This window comes from Dictyostelium discoideum (assembly GCF_000004695.1).
Source record: "Dictyostelium discoideum AX4 chromosome 5 chromosome, whole genome shotgun sequence".
In the NCBI taxonomy this organism is placed as follows: domain Eukaryota; phylum Evosea; class Eumycetozoa; order Dictyosteliales; family Dictyosteliaceae; genus Dictyostelium; species Dictyostelium discoideum.
In genome coordinates this window covers 3,453,490-3,477,949 of record NC_007091.3, presented here as the reverse complement: position 1 = coordinate 3,477,949, position 24,460 = coordinate 3,453,490, and the positions used below count along the sequence as shown (strand labels likewise).

Here is a 24,460-nt window from a genome sequence, read left to right as displayed (position 1 = left end):
CCATTGTATTCGAAATAATCAATGGAATCCCATTTTTTATCATCGAAAAGAGTTGGACAAAACCCATCCAATTTATAGCAGTGGTAGCGGTGGAATCATCTCTTTCAAATGATGCACCTTATATAGGTGGTTGTAAAGTTACATCACCTTCTGACTCAAAGTTGTTTTTATCTGAGACAGCGCAATAATTTTTTATTTAATATATTTTTAGTATAATTACATTTTTTAATTACTATATTTATAAATAAAATTAAATCTAATAATATAAAAAAAAAAAAAAAAAAAAAAAAAAATAAATAAAAAATAATAATCACAGTGTTAAAAAAAAGAAAAAAAATTATTAAATTTTTAAATAGATATAATTTATTAAAAATTACCATTTTTTTATTTTTACTTTTTTTTTATTTCTTTTAATCCTAGTTTTTTTTTTTTTGTTTATAAATAAAAAATATATTTTTTATTAAATTATTTTTTTATTTTATTTTTTTTTATTTTTAGTTTATAAATTTTGAGATCTGTTGGAGTTTTATTTTTATTTTTTTATTTTTATTTTTATTTTTTTATTTTTATTTTTATTTTTTTTTTTTTTTTTCGTTTTACCACCAAAATTTTTTATTTTTTTAAAAAAATCTTATTTTTCAACATTTTCAATAAAAACATAACCACATATATCTCTCCTACATATTCATAAATACATTCACTCATGTATTAATAATAGTTCAAATTAATCATGAGTGAATCAAATAATAATAATAATAATAATGATAATAATAAAGATGAAACCAATAATAATAAAGAAGAGCAAACCCAAACACAACTACCCGTCTCACACAATCCTACGCACATACAATCACCATTAGCACAAAAACAAACCATTGAATCGAGTAACAATAATAATCATAATAATAATAATACAGGTATTATTTATAATCATAGTTATGGTAGTTTAGTTGATGGTGGAGGACATGATAATATAATTATTATTGATAAGAGTAGAAGTCATAGTCAAGGTTATACAGGTAGTCACAATAATAATAATAATAATAATAATAATAATAATAATAATAATAATAATAATAATAATAATAATAATATTAATAATAATAATAATAGTCAACATCACCATCAACATAATCAACATCATTCAAGTAATCCGAGTGGATTAGGTCATGCCAGAAGTTATAGTCATGGTGGCGGTGGCGGTGGTGGTCATAACAGTGGCCAACATTCTAAAGGATCAGTTACAGCAAGACATAGTTATGATATGTCAAAGAATAATAAAAACGATTGTAGAGATGATATTAGCGTTTCATTTCATGATACATATAGTGATAATCAAAGAATTCATCAACATCCTGAAACTGGTTTAACTTCAATTCAAGCAAAAGAGTAAGTAAGAAGAAAGAAGAAAGAAAAAAAAAAAAAAAAAAAAAAAAAAAATTAATCAATAAAATAAAATACCTAATACTTTTTTTTTTTATTAAAAAAAAAAGGAAATTAAAATATTTAATTGAAAATTTATTAAATGAAAAAGAAATGATTAATCCATTTTCGAGTAGAAAAGTAATAATTAAAGAATTATTAAAAGTTACACCTATATTATACATAATTGGAGCATTATTATTAATTGTAGCATATGGATTAAGATATGAGTATGGATTTCAATCGATTTATATTATATTGGATGCAGCTTTATTATTGCTATTCATTGTCCTACATTTCTATATGCATGTAAGGGAACAAAAGACAGAACACAATGAAATCATATCAAAAGCAAGAGGACATTTAAAGAGATACGATGTATTTGGTGACACCCTTGAAAATGGTGTAACAACTACATCCGATTCAATTTCATTAATGTCAGTTTGTAGAGATGAAATTTGGAAGAAATTACCATTATCAATATTGGTAGAAGGCGATTTGGCATCCCTAAGAGAGGGTGAGTTGGTTCAAGTACCATTAGAATGCATAGAACCTGATTTTAAAGATATTCATTTTAAAAAAGGTGAACATTATACATCTGATTTATTATTTCAAAAATTACAACAATTAAATCCAAAACCATTAAATGAAACTAGTACAACTTCACCAACAGAAACCATAACCAATCCAACAACAACAAAAACAAATGCTAATAATAATTATAATAATAATAATAATGAAGAAGAAGAAGAAGAAGAAGAAGAAGAAGAAGAAATTCAATTAAAAATTAAAAAATTATTTAATTCAGGTAGATGCTGTTTTTTAGTGAAAGAGACACCATGTTTTTCACAAATTGAAATGTCAATAGAATCAAATGATAAACATCAAAAACTTAGACCAACCAATCCAGTTATAAATGCAATTAATTATATTTATTTAGTGGTTGAAAGATTTTTGTGGGCGTCAGTTGGTGTTTCAATGTTTGCAAATATCTTTAGATCAATATTTCAAAGTGATAGAGATTTAGTGGATTTATTAATTATTCGTCAAGTTAATTTAATGATTGCATTTAGTTTTGTAATGTTACCTTGTATATTACTATTAATAACCTATTCGATTGGTCATGCGAAATTATTGGCACTTTATGATGTACTCCAAGAGAGATCATTAAAAGGGGAGATTAGTGACGACCATCCAGCTTTAAATTTCGATACAGATTATAATGATGACAAAATACCAGATATCCCAACCAAATTGATGAAAACCTATTGGCAAGCAATCGTTAGTACTAAACATGTAGCATTTTCACATTCTTCCAATTTATTACATAGTATTGCAAGTACAACTGTAATTTGTTGTATCGATAAAGATGGTGTTGTATCAGAACCTGTCAATACAGTTGGTGAAGTTTGTTTTCTAAAAGATGAACCTGTTAGATTGGAATTATCCTCAGAATATAGTCACACTCAGTATAGTATAAGTTTTAATGATAATGAATGGCGAGATCATATTAATGCCTTAAAACCATTAGGTTTAGATTGTATTTTAAATCGTACTTGTAGATTATATTCAGAATTACCAAAATTATTACAATTACCACCACCACAACCACCACTAGTTCAATCAACTTCAACTACACCAGGTGGAGTACCATCTTTACCACATAGTGGTAGTCAAATCTTCTCACAGGATCAAGCATCAAAATTACAATTAATTCGTGATCGTGAAGAAAGTTCAGATTCAAATTCACAATGCCTTTGTTTATTAGCAAAAGAAATTGGTTTCTCTGAAGATGTTTCAAATCAATATATTCGTTTAAAAGAAATTCATACACTAACTCAATCTCATCATAAAAAATCAACAAATCCAACACCATCACCATCTTCACCTTTATTATCATCTGATAAAGATAAAAAAATAGAAACAACTGATAAAATACCATCAGGAACAACAGAAGCAACAGGAACAACAACAGCAACAATAACAACAGCAGTTGTACCAGAATCAACAACACCATCATCAATAATAACAGGAACATCATCAACGCAAGATGATTTAATATCACCATATATGATATCATTAGTTAGTAAAGATATTAATTCAGATACACTTCAACTTTTAACAAAAGGTAGTACTGATTTGGTTATTGATCATTGTCAATATTATTTTGATGGTGAATCAATTAGAAATTTAGGTGAAGCTGAAAAAGAAAAAATTAAACAAATCTATACAAAATGGGATACAAATGAAAGTTTAAAAGCAATTTGTTTTGCTTATAAACCAATTGAATCACAATTTAGAAAATTATTTGTTTCTGGTAATGTTAATAGTCCACTAGTTGATGTTAGATTTTCACCTTCTGAAGATGATTTAAATAATTTAGAATTAAATAATAATAATAATAATAATAATGGAAATGATAATACTACCACCACCAATAATAATAATAATAATAATATTGAAATTAATAAAAATATAAATACATCACCAAATGTAAATAGAAAGAATAGTAAATCAAGCCATAATGATAATTTAAGAGTTCAATTAACATCAAAGAATATTGATGAGTCTAAATTAAGTCAATCAGAGGGAATTCCAAAAATTATTTATCCCGCAACATCAACTTCAACATCAACTTCAGGTGAACAACAACAACATCAACAGCAACGTCATGGAGTTAGTCATAAACATTCACAATCATTAACATTACCATCATCATCAACATCTGATGTTGTAATTGTTGTTGGTTCGCCATTACCAGGTTCACCTGCACCTCCACATAATAATAATAATAATAATAATGGTACACCAATTAGTGCAAGTGGTAAAATCAAGAAAAAGAATAATAGATTATCAAAGTTTTCATCAAGTATTGCAAGTTTATCAACATCAAGATTCCTTAGACCAAGTAAATCTGCAAATACAAGTAGTACAAATTTAAATAATCAACAATCACCTTCAATTTCACCACCAATTCAAACTACTTCCGATAATGAGGATAATAATAATAATAATAATTATGATGAAGATGATGTTAAAGTTAAAAAAGTTACAATCGATTCAGAATATGAAGAATATGAAGATGATAATGATGATGATTATGATGATGATGACGATGATGATGAAGAAGTTATAATTAAAAAAGTTGCAGAACCAAGTGATGATGACGATGATAATGATGATATTAATAAGAGTAAACCACCACAACATCATAATAGCGATAAATCAGTTGATGTTGAGGAATACGAGAATGAAAATGATGAATCCGATTATTCAAGCGATAATAATAGTGAAACTGAAGAAATTACAAAAGATTCTTCATTCTCTGTTAGTGAACCATCGGAAAATGATAAGAAAAAGAAAAAGAAATTATCATCTTCATTCTCACCAAATTTATATAAATTTAAAAAGAATAAAAAAGATAAAAAAGATAAAAAACAAAAAGATAAAAAATCAACAACAAAAACAACAACCACAACAACAACTTCAAATACAACAAATAATAATAATAATAATAATAGTATTTTATTTAATAATAATTTTGATGCATCTAGAAATAATTCATTTGCAGATACAAGTTTAATTAATAAGAATCAATTACAACATGGTAGTAGTTTAGGTGATTCATATATTGGTGATGAATATTTACCAAGTAATTTAGAGGATATTGATGTATTGGAACAATTACAAATGAATCAAATTTTCATTGGTATGGCAGGTATGAAAGTTTTACCAAAATCACATGCAAACCATTTCGTTGAAGTTTTAAGAGCAGCTGGTATACGTTTTGTTTATTTCTCCAATGAAGATAGAAGAACTAGTAATTCATTTGTAAATAAATTGGGTTTGGAGACTGATTGGAATTGTTGTATCTCATTGAGAGACCCCGCACCAAATGAAGTGATTGTTCCCGATGGTCCATCTAGATTACCAAAAGGAATTTCATCGATAAGACAACATTTAGAGGAAGTTGATAATGTTCCATTGTTGGTACCAATGTTTTCAGATTGTAATAAAACCAATACCAAAGAAATGATTAAAATTTTACAAGAGAACGGTGAAGTTGTATGTTGTATTGGTAGTGCATTAAACTATGAAAATACTTCAATTTTTTGTCAATCAGATTTGGCCTTCTCATTGGAGCCTGCTGTACCACGTTGCTTGAATCAACCATTGAATAAATCGGATCCATTGCCATTGTTAACTAGTAGAAATTTTTTTGAAACACCAACTTCCAATAGTCTTAGTGGAACAGCCAAAGATCCATCATTACCCATTCATACTATCGCTGGTACTAAGCGTGTACCATCAGAATATCCAAGTACTCATAGTTTAAATTGCGATTTAACTTCTTTGCCTTGTTCATTGGTTTTCCATCGTAGAACTGATTTCAATGAGATTTTAAAATTCTTTCATGTTGGTAGACAATTACTTACAAATACAAGACAATGTTTGCTATTCATCCTAAGTGCAAGTATGTCTTTGGTATTGATGACTTTGGTTGGTGGTATACTGGCTTTAAGTTTAAATCGTGATGGTGTAATTGGCCAGGTTCCATTGACTGGTTTACAATTGATGTGGTTAGAATTCTTAATCATTCCATTATTGGGTTACTCACTATTGGCAACACCAGAAGATCAAGATGTAATGAAAACATTAAGTCCAAAGAACAATTCAGAGTTTGAACATATTCCAACATTTGCTCAATATATTGCAATTAGATTGGTTCCTTCAATTTTATTAACTGCTTTCTTTTTCCTTTGGTCTTTACATTCTTTAACTGGTGCAAGTTGGTCAAATATATTTGGTGCAGATTTATCCGAATGGAGTTCAAATGTTGGTGGTGGCGATGGTGTATCTTTCTCTTCAGCACTCTTGGTTTCACAAAACATTATGATGTTTGCATTTGTATATTATCTTTGTGTCACAAGTATAAGTTTCATTCATCATACTCAAAGTATTACTAAATTCAATCCCCTAAGAAATTATGTTTGGGTTTTCGTTGTTGTCTTATGTTTAGCACTTCAAATCGCTTTCTCTTTTATCTCTTTAAAAGTTATCGATGGTATTCATTTGCTTGGTAAAGTTTCATTCGAATTGTATATAGTTTTATTCTGTTGGGCTTTCTTTGTAATTGCAATCGATGAATTTGTTAAAAGATTATATAAAAAATGGTTTGATGATTTACAATTAGAATTAAGATTAGAATTTGATACAAAATTGGGTATGCACTCACCAATTTAAAAAAAAAAAAATCAATAAAAAATTTAAAACAAAAAAAAATAAAAAAACTAATGTAATTAGTTTGTGTGTGTATTTTGATTTATTTATATTTTAATGGATTTATAACTTTATCAATTTTATAATAATTAATTAACCAAGTGTTATCTTTTGAATATCTAATTTTTTTAGGAGAGTATGATAATTTTAAATCTGATATTAAATACTGAGTCATATGAATATCACCTTTTCCAATTGATAAAATTAATAAAGATTCTAATTGAGAGGTTGTTAACTTTTTTAATGGATTTTTATTTACTGTTGAAAATCTACTTGTTTGGAAAATGAAAGAATAGTTTTCATTTAAAAATTTGAAAATATTAATTCTACCTTCTAAAACTGCTTCAGTTAATGTTTCATAAATTAAATATCTATAATTAATTGATGATTCAATAGTTGGAAATAAACTTTCCATTATAATTGATAATACTTCTAAATCTCCAAAAATACCAACATATTCAAAAATATATATCATTTTATTTTTATCTGATCTTATAAAAAATTCTTTTAATTTAATATTTCTTTCATTTTCATTTTCACTTTCGTTATTCAAGTTTAAATTATTATTATTATTGTTATTATTATTATTATTATTATTATTATTATTATTATTATTTTTATGAAAATTGTTTATATCAATATTATATAATAATGAAATAAATTGAAATAAAATAAGATTAGATAATGAGATTTTTTTGACCATTAAAAATAATTCTTCATTTGTTAAATTTTCAACAAACCAATGTATCATTTTAATTTTAGTTTTGGTTTGCAAGCAAGTAAATTGAAAATTCTCTGGGAAAGTTATTATATTTCGTCGTCTAAAGGAAAATGAATTTTTACACTGAGTGAATTGAGAAAATGCTACATAAAAGAAAAAGAACCAAAGTTGTGAATCATCACTATTTTGATATGCCAATTTAAATTGGTCTCTTCTATTAACAAAGATATGGTTTAAATGAATTTTGGACATGTTTTTGAAATTTGAACGATTAAAAATGTCCTCGACTAAATATCCATATATACTTTCAAAATAATTTAATTTATAATATTCAATTACATTGAAATCTGGAGTTGCAAGCATTTTAGTAACTAATTGATGATTAGTTAAATGTGTTTTGAAGATATTAAAAACTGATTCAAATTCTTTTTCAGTAATACTTTTCTTTCCATCATATTTTAAAATTGCCGAAAGAATTTCTGATATTGAAGAATCATTAAATTCATTAAAAACTTCTTGATTGTTCAATAAAATTTTAAAAGTAATACTAATATTCTTATTAGTTTTATCCATAACAACATTCTTTAGGTATGATATAAACGAATCCAGTTGTCTATTCTTTACAGTGGATTTTACAAACTCGATGATTTTATTTGTATCATTCTTGCAAAATTTGAAAATTTCAAGATTTTCACCATTTTGAGTTCTTTCTATAAATATTTTCCAATCAATTGATTTCTCGTCATATACACCGAATTGTATGCAATTAAATTTTAATGTTTCACTTGATGAAGTTGTTGTTAAATTTGATTTACCATAATGATATTTAAATTGATAAAATTGAAAATTCTCTTGTAAATTTGATGGCAATGTAAATAGTAATATCATTTCGTATAGTTTTTGAATTGATTGATTATCGCTACTGAATTGACCGACCTCTATATTTAATTCATCATTTGTAAATTTCATTTCATTGATTTCTTCTCTTGTTAACATTGGAATACCTTTAAATTCTTTATAAAAGTATTCTATAATATTTAAATCACTTGAATCACCTTTCTCTGGTGATTGATATTTATTTAATGAAATTGATTCAATAAACTCTTTTAATTGTTCTGATAATAGTAATATAGTTTCAATACATTCTAATAAAGTTTTTAAACTAATTTCATTTAAAATACAGAAAAATAAATGACCTAATCTAAATTCACTTGGTAAACTTGGTATATTACTACTATTATTATTCCCTGTGTTTTTAATTAAGTAACCAACTCTTTCATTGATTACATTTGGTGTTGAAATTGAAGCTTGACGAAACCTATTATAGAACATTTCATTCCAAAATTGATTTATGTTATTTAATGGTATTTCAAATGTTTGATTTAAATAAGTTGAACAATTGAAAGAACCAATTTCAATACATCTTTGAAACATTCTACCACTTGGTGAGTAGTCAAACTTTTCTACTAAAACTTTTAATGCAATCATACAATCGTATTCTGTAGTTATGAAAAATGTTTCATCTATTGATGTTTGAAAGTATTCTGGATAGTTTGAAAATAATTGTTCATAGAATATATAGTTTTCTTCAGTTGGTTCTTTAATTACATTAAATAAATGATTTGAGTATCTTATTAGATTTCTAAAAGTTTCTAGATAAAATCTACCTCTAATTTCATCGTTATCATGTAGAATTCTTTGATTTTCATACTGTGATGATGAAAGAAGATTTCTAGGATCCAAACAACCATTGTCAGCACTGAAATGACTAAAATCATTACCAAATGAGAATTGTAATGGTTTAAATGCAATTCTAACTTTATCTCTTAACAAACCAATATAACCATTATTAATCATCCATTCTACTTTAACTATTTCATCATATTTCTTTATTTCATATCTAATATAGTTTGACTTAATACTTTCGAATATCTTTTTTTTTAAAACAATGTTTCTAAAAACTTTCCAAAATACTATCTCCTCCTTTTCCATTACTATTTGATTTTTATTTTGTTGTGATTTTGGTTGTATTGTTTCTGTTGTTGAAGAAAAAGAAGAAGAAGAAGAGGAGGTATTATAAATTCTATCTTTTTTTTTTGTTTTTAATAATTTCTCTTTAATTCTATTCAAGATTGAGTGTCTATCACCTTTATCACTTAGTTGTAATGATTTTGCAACTTTTTTGATTTCTTTAGTAGTTTCTTTTTCAACATCTTCAAATATTATATCTTTTTCAGACATTGTTTGATTTGAAAAAAAAAAAAAAAAAAAAAAAAAAAAAATAAAAAAAAAAAAAAAAAAAAAAAAAAAAAAAATTTGTTGGGACTAAAAATAAAAATTATAATTTTCAAAGAAAAAAAAAATTATTATTACTTTTAATCTCCACCTGTAAATTTTTTTTTTTTTAATAATTGAATTTTAATTGCTAAATCTCATTAAAAAATTATTCAAAAAAATAAAAATAGATTATTTATTAAGGTACGTAACGATTGGAGAAGAATTCAAAGAAATAATCCAAAAATAAATAAAAAATTGAAATAGCACCAATTAAAAAATGTTTCTTTTTTTTTTTATATGAACCATCTTATATTTTAGTATCACCGATATAGAATAGCTTTTTATTTTTTATTTTTTACTTTTTTTGTTATATTCGCTTTGTTATCAAATAATTAAAAAAAAAAAAAAAAATTAAAATAATCATTATTTTACACCAAACAAAGAAGATATAAACAAAAATTAATTTCATTCTACTTTTTTTTTTTTTTTTTTTTTTTTTTTTTTTTTTTTTTTTTTTTTTTTTTTTTGTTGTGAAAATAAAATTAAGAATTGTTTATTAAATTTTTTTTATTTGCACATTTCAATAGATTGATAGCTTAAAAATAGTTAGATAATAGAAATTAAAGTTCGATAAAACAGTTTGTATTAAAAAAAAAAGATTAGAGATTAGTTCTCGATTACCTTCTAAAAATAGTTGTAGTGAAAAGTAACTTATTGAAATAGTAAAAAAAAAAAAAAAAAAAATTAAAAAAAAAAATAATTATAATAAAAAAAAAGAAATAAATGTTTTATTAGAAAGTTTTAAAGTCCAAAATGGCACACTCATATCGTCTATAATAAGATAAAATTTTTTTTTTTTATTAATATTTTCCATTTTTTTTTTTAAATTTTTTAATTTATTTATTATTTTTTTAAAATTAATAAAAAAGTAGCAATAATTTTTTTTTTTTTTTTTTTTTATTATTTTTTTTGTTTTATATTTCAGGGTAGATGAAAGAATTTTAAGAAAACAGTGAACATTGATAGAACAAATAATTATTAAAAATTATTCATTATTTAACTCCAACCAAAGAAAAATTTTCATTTTACTTTTTTTTTTTTTTTTTTTTAGTTTGTTGGTTAAAAAACATATTATTAGAAAAAAAAAATAATGGTAGTATTGATTTAACGGAAATCAATCAAATTCATCATATAAATAACCAAGCTATACCATTATCTTCTTCAAATAATAATATTACAAATAATAATATTATTAATTACAATATTATTATGAATAATAATAATAATAATAAAGATACTGAAGGAAAAAGATTCATAAAAAGATTTAGATTAAGTTTTAGCGCTGGTACTAGTACCCATGAAAGAAAAACTAGTTTGGTTAACATGTCTCCTTCAACTTCTTCTTTAAATAATATAGATTCAAATTATAATAATAATAATAATGTTACAAATACACCAATTAAATCTGTAACATCATCACCTTCAATTCACTATACACCAGTAAATGATAATAATCAACAACCTCAACTACCATCACAACCCAATGAAGAATTTCAATTTACTGTACCAACTACTCCAAGTGATAAAAAGAAGAAAAGGGTAGTTTTTCAAGTAAATTAAAAAGATTAAGTATAACATTTTCCAAAGATTAAAATAAAAAATTTTTAAAGTATCTATCATTTAAATATCAGAAAAAAAAAAAAATTTATCACAAAAATCTTTAATCAAATCTTTTTTTTTTTTTTTTTTTTTTTGGATTTTTTGGTGTTTTGAAGATATTTTTTATTTAAAATTAATAATTATTTTTTAAAAAAAAGCAGAAAGATAAAAAAACAAAAAGGTTTGGATAAATTATTTAGTGAGAGGCTTCAAATATAATAAATAAAAAATAAATATAAAAAATTAATTTCTGAGTCTGAGGTTGAAGTAACACAATTTTTAATTTTTTTATTTTAATTATTTATTATTTTTAATCAATTTTCAAAAATACTGTTTTTAAAATTGGCATTTTTTGGTGTTTTGAAGATATTTTTTTCGATATTTAATTTTTAATTTTTTTTTTTTTTTTTTTTTTTTTTTTATTTTAAAAATTCGCACATTCACCAATTAAAAAACACAAACCCTAAAAAATGTAATGAGTGAAAGATAACACTCCATTTTGACACCTGCCTGTGTTGGTGTTGAATTGAACAAAGATCTAAATCATGGGTTAAAAAAAAAAAAAAATAATAATAATAGACTTAAAAAAAAAAAAATATAAATACTTTAAAACTTTTTTTTTTTTTTTCATTCCTAAAAATAAATTAAATAACTTTTAAAACAAATAATTTAAATAAAAAAATAAAAAAATAAAAATAAAAAAATGATTAATATTGAAGATATTTCAAAATCTTCAAACCAAAGTGAAGAAAAACAATTAAAAAGTACAAGTTCAAAACCAAAATACTCATTCGCAGCAAAAAGTTTATTCAAAGGTTCAAATAATATTACACCATATTATTTATCAACCAGTAATACATTCCAATGTGTAGCATCTGAGTCAATTCAAACATGGCTTCTTTCGGATGATGGTCATATCTTTACATCCAGTGGTAATTTTGTTTTAGATGTTTCATCAGGTGGTTATTTTGTTGAATTAGTACAACTTAATTCAAATTCAAAAACTCAAATTTGGACAATTGATACAACAAATAATAAAATTCAAAACCAAGGTAATGGTAATTACCTTGATATCGACTGTTTCAATATTTGTGTTGCACCTTTAAATGGAAACGCAACTCAACAATGGACAACTTTTAGAAGAGCACCAATTCCAACTGGTAATTGGGGTTACTTTCAAAGCAAACAATTGAATTCAAATAATTATTGGGGTTTAAGTGTATTAAATAATAGTACATCATATAATACTAGTGTAGTTATGAATAAAGTTCAAGCAAAATCAAAAGGTCAAATTTGGCAAATGACAAGCGATGGTCACATTTTATCACGTTTGGATGGTAATTTAGTATTAGATATTGGTCCATCAATTAATGGTAGTACAACAAACTATTATTTAAATACCAATGTTTACAAAGCAAATGATCTAATGCAACAATGGGGTATCAACGAAAATAATCAAATATTCAATCAATATTATCCAAATTTATGTATTGGATTCGTTGGTCAACTTGGAGTTGATTCAACTGTTAATTGTGTATTAGCTCAACCAAGTAGTGCTTGTGATACTTATTTTCAATTTATTGCAAATCCAACCTATTCATTAAACCAAATTGTTGGTGAAGTACCAGAACCATTTCCAGCTTACACAAGTGGTGATTTATTAGCATCATATCAATACCTTAGTAATGATGCAACTTCTAATTTTACTGATGATATTAGATCACTTTATACAGGAATCAATGTTAGTTTACAATCCTTTTTAAGTATTGTCACCAATGCAACTTGTCCATCATCAATTCATTCAACTGAAGATTTTTCAAATGTTCAAAATCAAATCAAAACTGAACTCATCTATGCAATCAATGTCCGTTTAGTATTTGAAAACTATTCTGGTTTTTATAGTAAATTATTTAGTCAAGGTAGTTCAAATTTAACAAATTTAGCAAATTTAATTAATGTTGATATGTCATCTAATCAAATGGTTAATGCAAATTATACTGATGCAATTACTAGTATTTTTTATTCACTTATTTCAGAGATTCCAGTAGGTGGTCCAATAATTGCAAACATTGGTCAATCAGCAGTAGAATTTGGTGAATTAATGTCTCAAAGTAATTATCAAGGTGCATCAACCTATCAAGTTGAATTAAGTCAACTCTACACTCATTTAAATACAAACTATGAAAATGAAATGGCAAATGCTCAAAGTATGAAGGATACCATTTTACAAGATTGGGGTATGATGAGTAAAACCTATGCATTATGTTTCTTACCAACCAATGATCCATCCTCTCTCAATATGAATGGATTAGACTTTGATGAAATTTCAGATGTTGCATCTGTAGCTTACGAAATTGCAATGATTCAAATGTTATTACCAACTACTTATCAAATTTACTTTACACCAGCTGGTTATTGGGTACCATATTCAGATGGTGATTTCGCTTATAGTGATAACTCTGGAACCTATATTATGGCCACTATCGAGTATAGTAATTCTTATCCTCCAAAGGAATTGACTGATAAGTTATGGAATAATGGGGTTTCAAAACAAGAATTTTTCTTGTCAGCTTATGGTTGGAATTTAGCTACCTCGCTCACCTACTACAATAATACTAAGCAGCATAATAATATCTTTAAATTAGCCTTTCCAACAATTAAAAATTTTACAGGAGTACCAATGCAATTTGTAATGACCAACGAAGGTGATAATCTTGGTAATTTCACAGTCAAAACTCATTTTGCAAAATTCTTTTCAACATATTACAGTTGTGGAGAAGCTGGTCATCATTATTTCGACATTGCTGTAACTGATATTAACAAAAACAAGGTTGCAAATTTCACAGTTGACATTAAATTAAAAGCTCTCGAAGGTAGTTATGTTTCAATCAAAACTGGTTCATTAGTTGTTCAGCCAGGTTATGCTGTTGGTAATCCAATTTGTAATCAAGGTAGTTATTCTCTAATGTTTTCTGCTTCAATTTTAATTCCAATTTATAAATCAGAATAAAAAAATAAAATTATCAGAATATAAAAACCAATTTATACTCTTATCAATTATTAAATATTTTAAATATTACATACCAACCAAAGAAATAAATAAAAAATTAATTTCATATTACTTTTTTTTTTTTTTTTTATTTTTATTATTTGTTTAACAATTAAAAAAGAACACTTTGATTAGTTTTTTGTTTTTTCTTTTTTTTTTTTTAATTATTTTCTTGCACTGGTTAATTTTTATATTTCAATGGATTAATAACTTTATCAATTTTATAATAATTAATTAACCAAGTGTTATCTTTTGAATATCTAATTTTTTTGGGAGAGTATGATAATTTTAAATCTGATATTAAATATTGAGTCATATGAATATCACCTTTTCCAATTGATAAAGTTAATAAAAATTGTAATCGAGAGGTTGTTATCTTTTTTAATGGATTATCGTTCCCTACAACAGATGTACTTGTTTGGAAAACGAATGAATAATTTTCATTTAAAAATTTGAAAATATTAATTCTACCTTCTAAAACTGCTTCAGTTAATGTTTCATAAATTAAATGTCTATGATCAATTGATGATTCAATAGTTGGGAATAAACTTTCCATTATAATTGATAATACTTCTAAATCTCCAAAAATACCAATATACTGAAAAACATAATTCATATTACTTTTATTTGATTTAATAAAAAATTCTTTTAATTTAATATTTCCTTGATTTCCATCTTTACTTTCATTATAGTTTAAATTATTATTATTATTATTTTTATTATGTAGCAATAAAATAAATTGAAATAATAAAAGATCATGTGGTGTTAAATAATCTTTAAGTAAATAAATAAAATTTGAGGATAATTCTTCATTTGTTAAATTTTCAACTAGCCAATGCAACATTTTAATTTTAGTTTTTAATGAAACACCATCAAAACCCGAAGGGATAGGTTTGTCTGTACTAATTTCAAAAGAAAATTTATTTTTGGATTGAGTGAATTGAAAAAATGCTACATAAAAGAAGAATTCGAAACTATTTTTTACAAATTTAAATTCGTCTCCCCTATTAACAAAGATATGGTTTAAATGAATTTTCGACATATATTGAAATTTAAAATATGATGAAATATAATTGACCAACTTATTATAAAAAATAAGATTTGATTTAAAATATTCAATTAAATTGAATTCTGTAATAGATAGCAATTGAAAAATTACTTGATCATCATGTGTAAATTTACTGTGAATGTTATAAAGAGAATGAAATTCTTTTTCTGTTATGCTAATATATTTGTAGATAATTAGCATACGGCCCCAATTTTGCATTGCCCTTTCTAAATTGTTAATTTTATCAAGAATTTCATCATTGTTTGAAATGATTTGAAGAATTTTATAATTAATCCTCAAAATGTTTTTAGAAGGAAAATGTAAAGTACGTTTTACTAAAAGTGCTACAAGCCATTCTAATTTATTATTCTTATAAAGGGACATTATAAATTCTGTCATTTTATTTGTATCATTCTTGCAAAATTTGAAAATTTCACGTTTTTGAGCAACAAAATTAGGTATAACCCAATCAATTGATTTCTCGTCATATATACCAAATTGTATACAATTGAATTTTAATGTTTGGTTTGATGGAGTTGTTGTTAAATTTGATTTACCATAATGATATTTAAATTGATAAAATTGAAAATTCTCTTGTAAATTTGATGGTAATGTAAATAATAATACCATTTCGTATAGTTTTTGAATCGATTGATTATCGCTACTGAATTGACATACTTCTATATTTAGTTCGTCATTTGTAAATTTCATTTCATTGATTTCTTCTCTTGTTAACATTGGAATACCTTTAAATTCTTTATAAAAGTATTCTATAATATTTGAATTACTTAAATCACCTTTTTTGGATGATTTATATTTATTTAATGAAATTGATTCAATAAACTCTTTTGATTGTTCTGATAATAGTAATATTGTTTCAATACATTCTAATAAAGTTTTTAATTTAATTTCATTTAAAATACAATAAAATAAATGACCTAATCTAAATTCACTTGGTAAACTTGGTATATTACTACTATTATTATTCCCTGTGTTTTTAATTAAGTAACCAACTCTTTCATTGATTACATTTGGTGTTGAAATTGAAGCTTGATGAGATTCATTATAAAACATTTCATTCCAATATTGAGTGATGTTATTTAATGGTATTTCAAATGTTTGATTTAAATAAGTTGAACAATTGAAAGAACCAATTTCAATACATCTTTGAAACATTCTACCACTTGGTGAGTAGTCAAACTTTTCTACTAAAACTTTTAATGCAATCATACAATCGTATTCTGTGATTATATAAAATGTTTCATCTATTGATGTTTGAAAGTATTCTGGATAGTTTGAAAATAATTGTTCATAGAATATATAGTTTTCTTCAGTTGGTTCTTTAATTACATTAAAAAAATGATTTGAATAATCTATCGAAATAAATCTAAAACTTTCTATATTAAACTTTTCTCTAATTTCATCACTGGAATTTATAATTCTAAAATTATTGAATCGATTTGGTGAGAAAAGATCCCTGGGATTCATGTGGCGATTATCTGCACTGAAATGACTAAAATCATCACCAAACAAGAATTGTAATGGTCTAAATGCAATTCTAACCTTATCTCTTAATAAACCAATATAACCATTATTAATCATCCATTCTACTTTAACTATTTCATCATATTTCTTTATTTCATATCTAATATAGTTTGATTTAATACTTTCGAATATCTTTTTTTTTAAAACAATGTTTCTAAAAACTTTCCAAAATACTATCTCCTCCTTTTTCATTACTATTTGATTTTTATTATTATCATTATTATTATTAATATCATCTTCATTATCTGATATAACTATTACATTATTAAAATTTTCAGACATTGTTTTATGAGTGGTAAAAAAAAAAAAAAAATTATAAAAACTTGATTTTATTGAGGGTGGGATGTAAAAATTTCATTAAAGTGAAAAGTAATTTCGTGAGGTGGACCTTGGGTTTGTTTTTTTTTTTTTTTTTTTTTTTTTATTTTTTTATTTTCCATGCAACTCAATAAATAAGTTATATAAATTTCATTTATTTTTTATTATTTTTTTAATCAAAATGAATTAATTCTTAATTTTTTTTTATTTTTTTTTTTTTTATTTTTTCTTTTAAAGGTTAAAGATTTCTAAAAAATTATTATATTTCAAATTAAATAAATGGTTATTAATAAATTAAATAAATGGTTGTAACAATCAATATGCTGAAAGACATCTATTGGGTTGGTATCTTAATAATGAATTGTTAATTTTAAATTTTTTTTTTTTTTTTTTTTTTTTTTTTTTTTTTTTTTTTTTTTTTTTTTATTTGTTTCGACCACTTTTTTATTTTTTTTTTTTTTTTTTTTTTTTTGCTTTCATTATAATTTTCAAAATTTTTTTTTTTTTGTAAATCAACAAAATGAATGATGAAACAAATAAAAACAACTCAAATATAAATAACAATAATAATAATAATAATAGTTCAGCATTAGTATTAGTTGATAATGTAAGATATGATAAAGCTATAATTAGACCATTACCAACCAAAGCATACTATGGATTAGAGTATCCAGCGAATGTTCAAAATGCAGATAAAGCCATAGAGTCAGTTGGTGGTTTATCAAAAATATCAAATGTAATTAAATCACGTGAAAAAGAATACTTACAATTAAAATTTAGACCAAATAATCCAACTTGTAAACCAACATTTGGTACAAAATCTCCAACTTGTCATTTACTATTACGTGTCAGACCAAATAAACAACAAACACAAACACAAACACAAACACAAACACAAGATAATAATGAAGAAATGAATTCACCAAAACCAACAATACAATCACCAAAAACAACATCAAGAAGTAAACAACAACAACAACAACAACAACCACAAGAAAATGAAAAATTCGATGCAACAATCATTGCATTAGTACCAAGTACAATTAGGTTTGATGGTTTATGTGATTTTCAATATCTTATTAAATCAGATAATAATAATACAAAATCAGAAAGTGATAATGTGAATGATAGTTCATCATCATCATCATCAAAAACAGTACCAATAACTAAACAAAAGGATCAATATTATGTTCAACAATATAGTGATAATAATGAAATTATGAAAGATGAACCAATGAATTTAATACCACCATTATTCTCAAGAATTGATTTCCCTCAAAATTATTTATTCAAAGCTAATCCAAATGCTCAATTCGATAAAACATCAAAACAATTTGTTTTTGCAAAACAAACTACTCGTAAAGCTACTGGTCATGCTAAATTTAATAATGGTAAATATAATATAATATATTAATAAGAATTATATATTTATTTATTTATTTATAAACTAACAAACTATTAAATATATAGTAATCCCAGTTGCACCACAAGAATTACCAAAAGTATTTGGAGTAAATGAATTAATGAAAAAGACAAGGGATATATTAGTTGCACTTTTTGAGAAAAGACCAATTTGGTTATATATATCATTATTGGATAAAGTTCAAAAAGAGGGTGGTTTAGTAGCTCATACTAAAAGAGTATTACCATCATTAGCATTCAATTTCGTCGATGGACCTTGGAGAAAATGTTGGGTTAAATTAGGTTTCGATCCAAGAATTCATCCTGAAACTTCTCAATATCAAACAATTGATTTTAGAATTTCTGAACAAGATAATCATTATCCTTCAAATCAACCTTCAAAAAATAATAATAATAATAACAATAATAAAGACAGCATTAAAAATAAAGAAAAAGATAATAGTAACAAAGAAGATAAAGAACATAAGGAAGATAAAGAAGATAAACAAGAAGAAGATAAAGAAAATAATGAAACAGACAACAATGAAAAAAGTAATAAAATTGATGAAGAAAGTCGAGATAATACTAAAAATACTGATGGTGGCGAAGATAAGAATAATAAAAATATTGTAGAAAAAAAAAATAATAATGAAAAAGGTGATGATAATAATATTGATGATGGTGATGAAATTATGAAAAATAAAGAAGATGAGAATGGTGAAGGTAATAATAATAATAATAATAATAATAATAATAAAGAAGGTGTAAGTGAAGTTCAAAAATTGGGTAGAGGTCATAAAGATGAAAAACTTATAATTCAAAATGGTGTTAGTGGTGAAACTAAAATTAATCCAAGTAGAAAGAAACTTTTAGATATTAATACATTTGAATTTAATTCACAATTACCAACATCATCATCATCATTATCATCATCATCAACACAACCATTACTACTTTTGAAGGGTGGCAGTGGTGATGATGCACAAGATTTCTACCAAGCACCAGTGTATGATTATACATTTAAAACTGCACCTTCAATGTTAAGTAATCTCTATCAAATCATTGATATTGAAGAACCATCGATTGCAGAGTATTGGGCATCTGTAAAGATTCAATCAACTTGTCAAAAAAAATTTGGTTGGTTCTCAGAGTCTTCATTTAGAGAAGGTCTAGAAAGAATGAAAGCAAGATTCGGTGTAATGGATAATAAAATGAGATTTAAATCAAGATCAAATACATCCACCGCTACCACTACTTCTACTAAATCAACTCAACCAAAATCAACTCAACCAAAAGAACCTAAATTAAAATCAACACAACCAAAAGAGCCTAGACCTAAAGGAAGACCAAGGAAATATGCCATTAAAAAAGATAAAAATAATAATAATAATGTCGATAACAACAATGATGATAGTATTGATAAAATGGATTTGGATGATGAAGAAACAACAACAAAGAGTAATAAACAAAACAAAGAAATTGATGAATCATTAAAGAATGATACATTAGCTCAAATGGAAAAAGATAATGAATATTTACATGGAAAGAATGAAGAGATTGAAATTGAAATTGATGGTGGTGTCGTTGGTGGATTCGATTATGATGATGATGACGATGATGAGGATAAACCTTTTGAATTATTAGATGATTTCGATGGTACGGATAATATTCAAATGAAACAAATTGATGATTTCTTTGGTACTCAAACAAATGAAGATAGTGAAGAAGATGAATCAGATTTTGATGAAGAGGAAGAAGAAGAAGAAGAAGATTTTGAATTTGAAGAAAGTGAATAAAAAAAAAAAAAAAAAAAAAAGAAATAAAATAAAATAAAATAAATAAATAAAATTATTTTTAAAAAATGATTAAATAAAATATAAAAATAATTAATAAATAAATTAATAAAAAAATAATAACACAATTAATTTAATTTTTTTTTTTTTTCAATACATTTTTATACCAAAAATAAAAACGTTCTATTCCAAATTTTTATTTTATTTTATTTTATTTTATTTTTTTTATTTTATTTTATTTTATTTTAAAAAAATGAGAGATCAACACTTAAATTATTATTTTTTATATATTTAATTAAGTAATAAATATTAGAAAATATTAATTTTTTTTTTTGTTTTTTTTTTTTTTTTTGTAAAAAATTTTTCAAACATTTTTTTTTTTTTTTTTTTTTTTTTTTTAAACCATTTTTTAATATTAAAATGGAAGAGAAAAATAACGATGTGAATAATAATAATAATAATAATAATAATAGTAATATTGTAAAAGATAATACAAACCAAGTTAACTCAATGAGTGGTATAGTTTTTAGTGCACCACTTAAAAGTAATAATAATAATTCGAAATTATCAACATTATCAAAAAGAAAAGAACCAGAGAAAAAGGAACCAATAAATTATATCACAACTTTGGAGGGTACTAAAGTAACTAGCCTTTATAACGATGAAACATCAACATTAGGTAGTTCAAAACTAAAGGTTATACCATTAACCGAGCAATTAAATGAAAACTATGAAAACTCTGATAAAATAGTTGCACAAGTTGCAAAAGAAATTAAAAAAGAAGAAAAAGAAAATGAAAAAAATGAAAACAATAACGACGATAGTAGTAATAAAAAATTAAGAACTGAAGAAAAATTACAACCATTTTATAAAGCATCACAAACAGGTTTACAATTAAATCCAAATAGAAAACAAGAGATTAAATCAATCGTGGATGGCAAAAATGAAAATAGTGGTAGTAGCAGTGGTATACCATTAATTATGAAATTAAAAGATATTGATAAATATGAGAATGAAACTGACAAATTTAAACATGATGTTGAATCAAGACCTGATGAATCAAATTTAGATGATTACGAAGAGACACCAGTTTCAATCATAGGTGAAGCATTACTAAGAGGTATGGGATGGGTACCTGGTAAATCAATTGGTTCAACGAATAAAGGTTTAGTAGAACCAATCGAATATATTAAAAGACCTGGTTTTCGTTTAGGTTTAGGTGCAAAACCAATGGACGACGATGATGAAATTAGGAAAATGGGTGGTCCCATTGAAGATGCTGATGGTAAAGTTAGACATGTAAAAGGTATAAATGAAAAAATCGTATCAAATGTAAAAAAGATGGAAGAGGGTTCTTTAGTAACTGTCATTGGTGGTCCCCATAAAGGTATGAATGCAAAAATAGTTTCAATGTTAAAAAATGATAAAGTTCAAATTATTTTCAAATCTGATGAAAAAGTTATAGTTGATAAATTTGATTTACAACTTTATGATAAAAATTTAACAACAAATAATAATAATAACAATAGTAAATCATCAAGTAGTAAATCATCATCATCCTCTTCTAGTTCATCATCTTATTCATCATCAAGTAGTAAATCATCATCATCTACTTCAAGTTCTTCATCTTATTCAACATCAAGTTCATCATCATCATCATCATCAAATTCAGTTATGTGGATTAGACCACAAATTTTAGTTAAAGTTATTAGTAAATCATTGGGAGATGGTAAATATTATAATAAAAAAGCTACAGTTTCAGATATTTTAGGAGAAAAGTTATGTTCATTACATTTTGATAATGGAGTGGTCGTAGAGAATGTTAAACAGAGTATGTTAGAAACAGCAATACCAAAAGTAAAGGGTGATTTAATTATAGTTAGAGGAAAATATAAAGGAAAAATAGGAACATTAATTGAAAGAAGAAGAAATAAAAAAGATATTGAAATGGCTATAGTGCAATTAGTTGGTGATTTATCAGTTTTAGAATTTGATTTAGATGATATTTGCGAATATGTTGGGAGTAAAGATATTGATTTATATAATTAAAAAAAAAAAAAAAATAAAAAAAAAAAAATAAAATAAAAATAAAAATAAAAAAAAAAAAAAATTATTTATTAAATAATTTAGTTTAGTTTAATTTGTATAGTACAAATTAATTACAAAGTTTATCATATATTTTATTAACTTTTTCAATCATTTCTTTTGCAACTTTTGGATTTGAACCATTACCAACTAAACGATATGTCGCAGGAGTGAAATAACCATTCCATAATTGATCATACAATTTTGGGTCTGATTGTTTTAATTTTTTAAAATCTGGTAATACACCAATCTCCTTTGCAATTTGATCACATAAAACTGTTGAACCAGCTACTAAAAAATAAGGTGGATCATTATTATTATTAATATTATTATTTCCTCTATTTATAAAACCATTTTTAATTTCAAATTCAGTTGGATATGGAATTTTTGAACTAAATATCATTGTTATCATTCTTGACATTAATTCAACTTCTGCAACAAATAAACTTCTAAAGAATGAAATGAATGCTATATTTTTAGAATTTGGAGCAAATATATTCTTATATAAACAAAGTGGTCTTTTTGAATCTGATGGTAAATAATCAATTGAATTTAATATGGTTTCATCAAAAAATGATAAATCTGGTTGATATCCATTACAAAGTATAACGAAATCAATGTTATCTTCTGTATGAGTTTCACCTAAACAATTTGAAATTTTGATTGATTTCTTTGATGATGATTTTATTGTGAATTCATTACCACAATGAACTGAAATAAAACCATTTTCAACTTGTTCTATATATGATGAAGATGCTACAAATCCTAATGTTTTATCAGTTGGTGTATTTACAATTATCTTTGAGGTTGGATTAATTTCTTTACTTTGATTTGGACAATATTTTAAATTCATTTGTTTTTTTAATTTTGAAAATTCATCTTTTGGTAATGATTGTTGTTCATATGATTTTGATCTTTGAAAAAGTAAGGAATCTAATGGTACTAATTTTGAACCGTTTTCATTTGGTAAAAGTTTACTATAGATATATGAATTTTCATGACCCACAATTATACATTTCTTGGTTACCATTGATATCTCTGCTGATATTTCACATGCTGATGTTGATGAACCTAATACTAAAACATTCTTTTCTTTATAAATTTCATTATTTTTATAATCTTGTGAATGAATAATTTTACCTGTAAATTGTTTTAATTCATTTTCATACATTGTTGAATTTTGTGGTTTTGAAAATAATCCAGTTGCAACTATTAAATAATCAAATATTTTTGAATAGGTTTTATTATCATTACTATTTATCCAAGTTATTTTAATTATTTTATCTTTTTCTTCTTTTTCCTCCGAGGTTGTTGTTACTATAGTATTGGAATCAGAATCAATTCTTTCAACTTTAATAACTTTTGAATTAAATTCTACATATTTTTTTAATTGGAAATGATTCACATAGTTTATTAGATATTGATATACTGTTTTATAATTTGGAAAAATATCATAATCATCATTATGATAATCAAAATCTGAAAAACACATAACATATCTTGAGACATTGGTTGTAAGATTATCCCAACATTTTCCAATTGAAGGATTCCAAACACCACCCAATTCTGATGACATTTCAAATACTGTTGGTATTAATCCATTTTCAATTGATGATTTTGTTGAACATATACCTGCTGGTCCAAATCCTATAATTGCAACTGTTTTATTATTATTATTTATCATTTCATATTAATTTTTTTTTTTTTTTGATGAAAAAAAAAAAAAAAAAAATGAAAAATAAAAATATTTTTAAAATCAAAAACAAAAATAAAAAATTTCAAAAGTTAAAAAAAAAAAAAATCAGATATTTTTAAAATCTAAAATTAAAATAAGAAATTTTAACAATCTTGAAATATTAAAA

General features: G+C 24.2%; 8 protein-coding genes across 8 annotated transcripts; 5 read left to right on the top strand and 3 right to left on the bottom strand.

Moving 5' to 3' along the window:
- Positions 1-730: 730 nt before the first annotated feature.
- Positions 731-6,666, top strand: DDB_G0289985 (hypothetical protein; the record flags this gene model as incomplete). The annotated part of the gene is made up of 2 exons (XM_630904.1): positions 731-1,389; positions 1,494-6,666. The coding sequence occupies 2 exons, from the start codon at positions 731-733 to the stop codon at positions 6,664-6,666; spliced, it is 5,832 nt and encodes a 1,943-aa protein (XP_635996.1).
- Positions 6,667-6,745: 79 nt separating this feature from the next.
- On the bottom strand, positions 6,746-9,664 carry DDB_G0289939 (hypothetical protein; the record flags this gene model as incomplete). Its single annotated transcript, XM_630903.1, has 1 exon — positions 6,746-9,664. The coding sequence occupies one exon, from the start codon at positions 9,662-9,664 to the stop codon at positions 6,746-6,748; it is 2,919 nt and encodes a 972-aa protein (XP_635995.1).
- Positions 9,665-10,969: 1,305 nt separating this feature from the next.
- DDB_G0289983 (hypothetical protein) lies at positions 10,970-11,320 on the top strand (the record flags this gene model as incomplete). The annotated part of the gene is made up of 1 exon (XM_630902.1): positions 10,970-11,320. One exon carries the CDS (start codon positions 10,970-10,972, stop codon positions 11,318-11,320), a length of 351 nt encoding a protein of 116 aa, XP_635994.1.
- Positions 11,321-12,062: 742 nt separating this feature from the next.
- cupG (calcium up-regulated protein) lies at positions 12,063-14,369 on the top strand (the record flags this gene model as incomplete). The annotated part of the gene is made up of 1 exon (XM_630901.1): positions 12,063-14,369. The coding sequence occupies one exon, from the start codon at positions 12,063-12,065 to the stop codon at positions 14,367-14,369; it is 2,307 nt and encodes a 768-aa protein (XP_635993.1).
- A 220-nt stretch (positions 14,370-14,589) lies between these two features.
- Positions 14,590-17,283, bottom strand: DDB_G0289937 (hypothetical protein; the record flags this gene model as incomplete). The annotated part of the gene is made up of 2 exons (XM_630900.1): positions 14,590-15,489; positions 15,568-17,283. 2 exons carry the CDS (start codon positions 17,281-17,283, stop codon positions 14,590-14,592), a joined length of 2,616 nt encoding a protein of 871 aa, XP_635992.1.
- Positions 17,284-17,839: 556 nt separating this feature from the next.
- gtf3c5 (transcription factor IIIC-epsilon subunit) lies at positions 17,840-20,516 on the top strand (the record flags this gene model as incomplete). The annotated part of the gene is made up of 2 exons (XM_630899.1): positions 17,840-18,710; positions 18,790-20,516. The coding sequence occupies 2 exons, from the start codon at positions 17,840-17,842 to the stop codon at positions 20,514-20,516; spliced, it is 2,598 nt and encodes an 865-aa protein (XP_635991.1).
- Positions 20,517-20,933: 417 nt separating this feature from the next.
- Positions 20,934-22,562, top strand: DDB_G0289933 (hypothetical protein; the record flags this gene model as incomplete). Its single annotated transcript, XM_630898.1, has 1 exon — positions 20,934-22,562. One exon carries the CDS (start codon positions 20,934-20,936, stop codon positions 22,560-22,562), a length of 1,629 nt encoding a protein of 542 aa, XP_635990.1.
- Positions 22,563-22,668: 106 nt separating this feature from the next.
- On the bottom strand, positions 22,669-24,282 carry DDB_G0289931 (hypothetical protein; the record flags this gene model as incomplete). The annotated part of the gene is made up of 1 exon (XM_630897.1): positions 22,669-24,282. The coding sequence occupies one exon, from the start codon at positions 24,280-24,282 to the stop codon at positions 22,669-22,671; it is 1,614 nt and encodes a 537-aa protein (XP_635989.1).
- Positions 24,283-24,460: the final 178 nt, after the last annotated feature.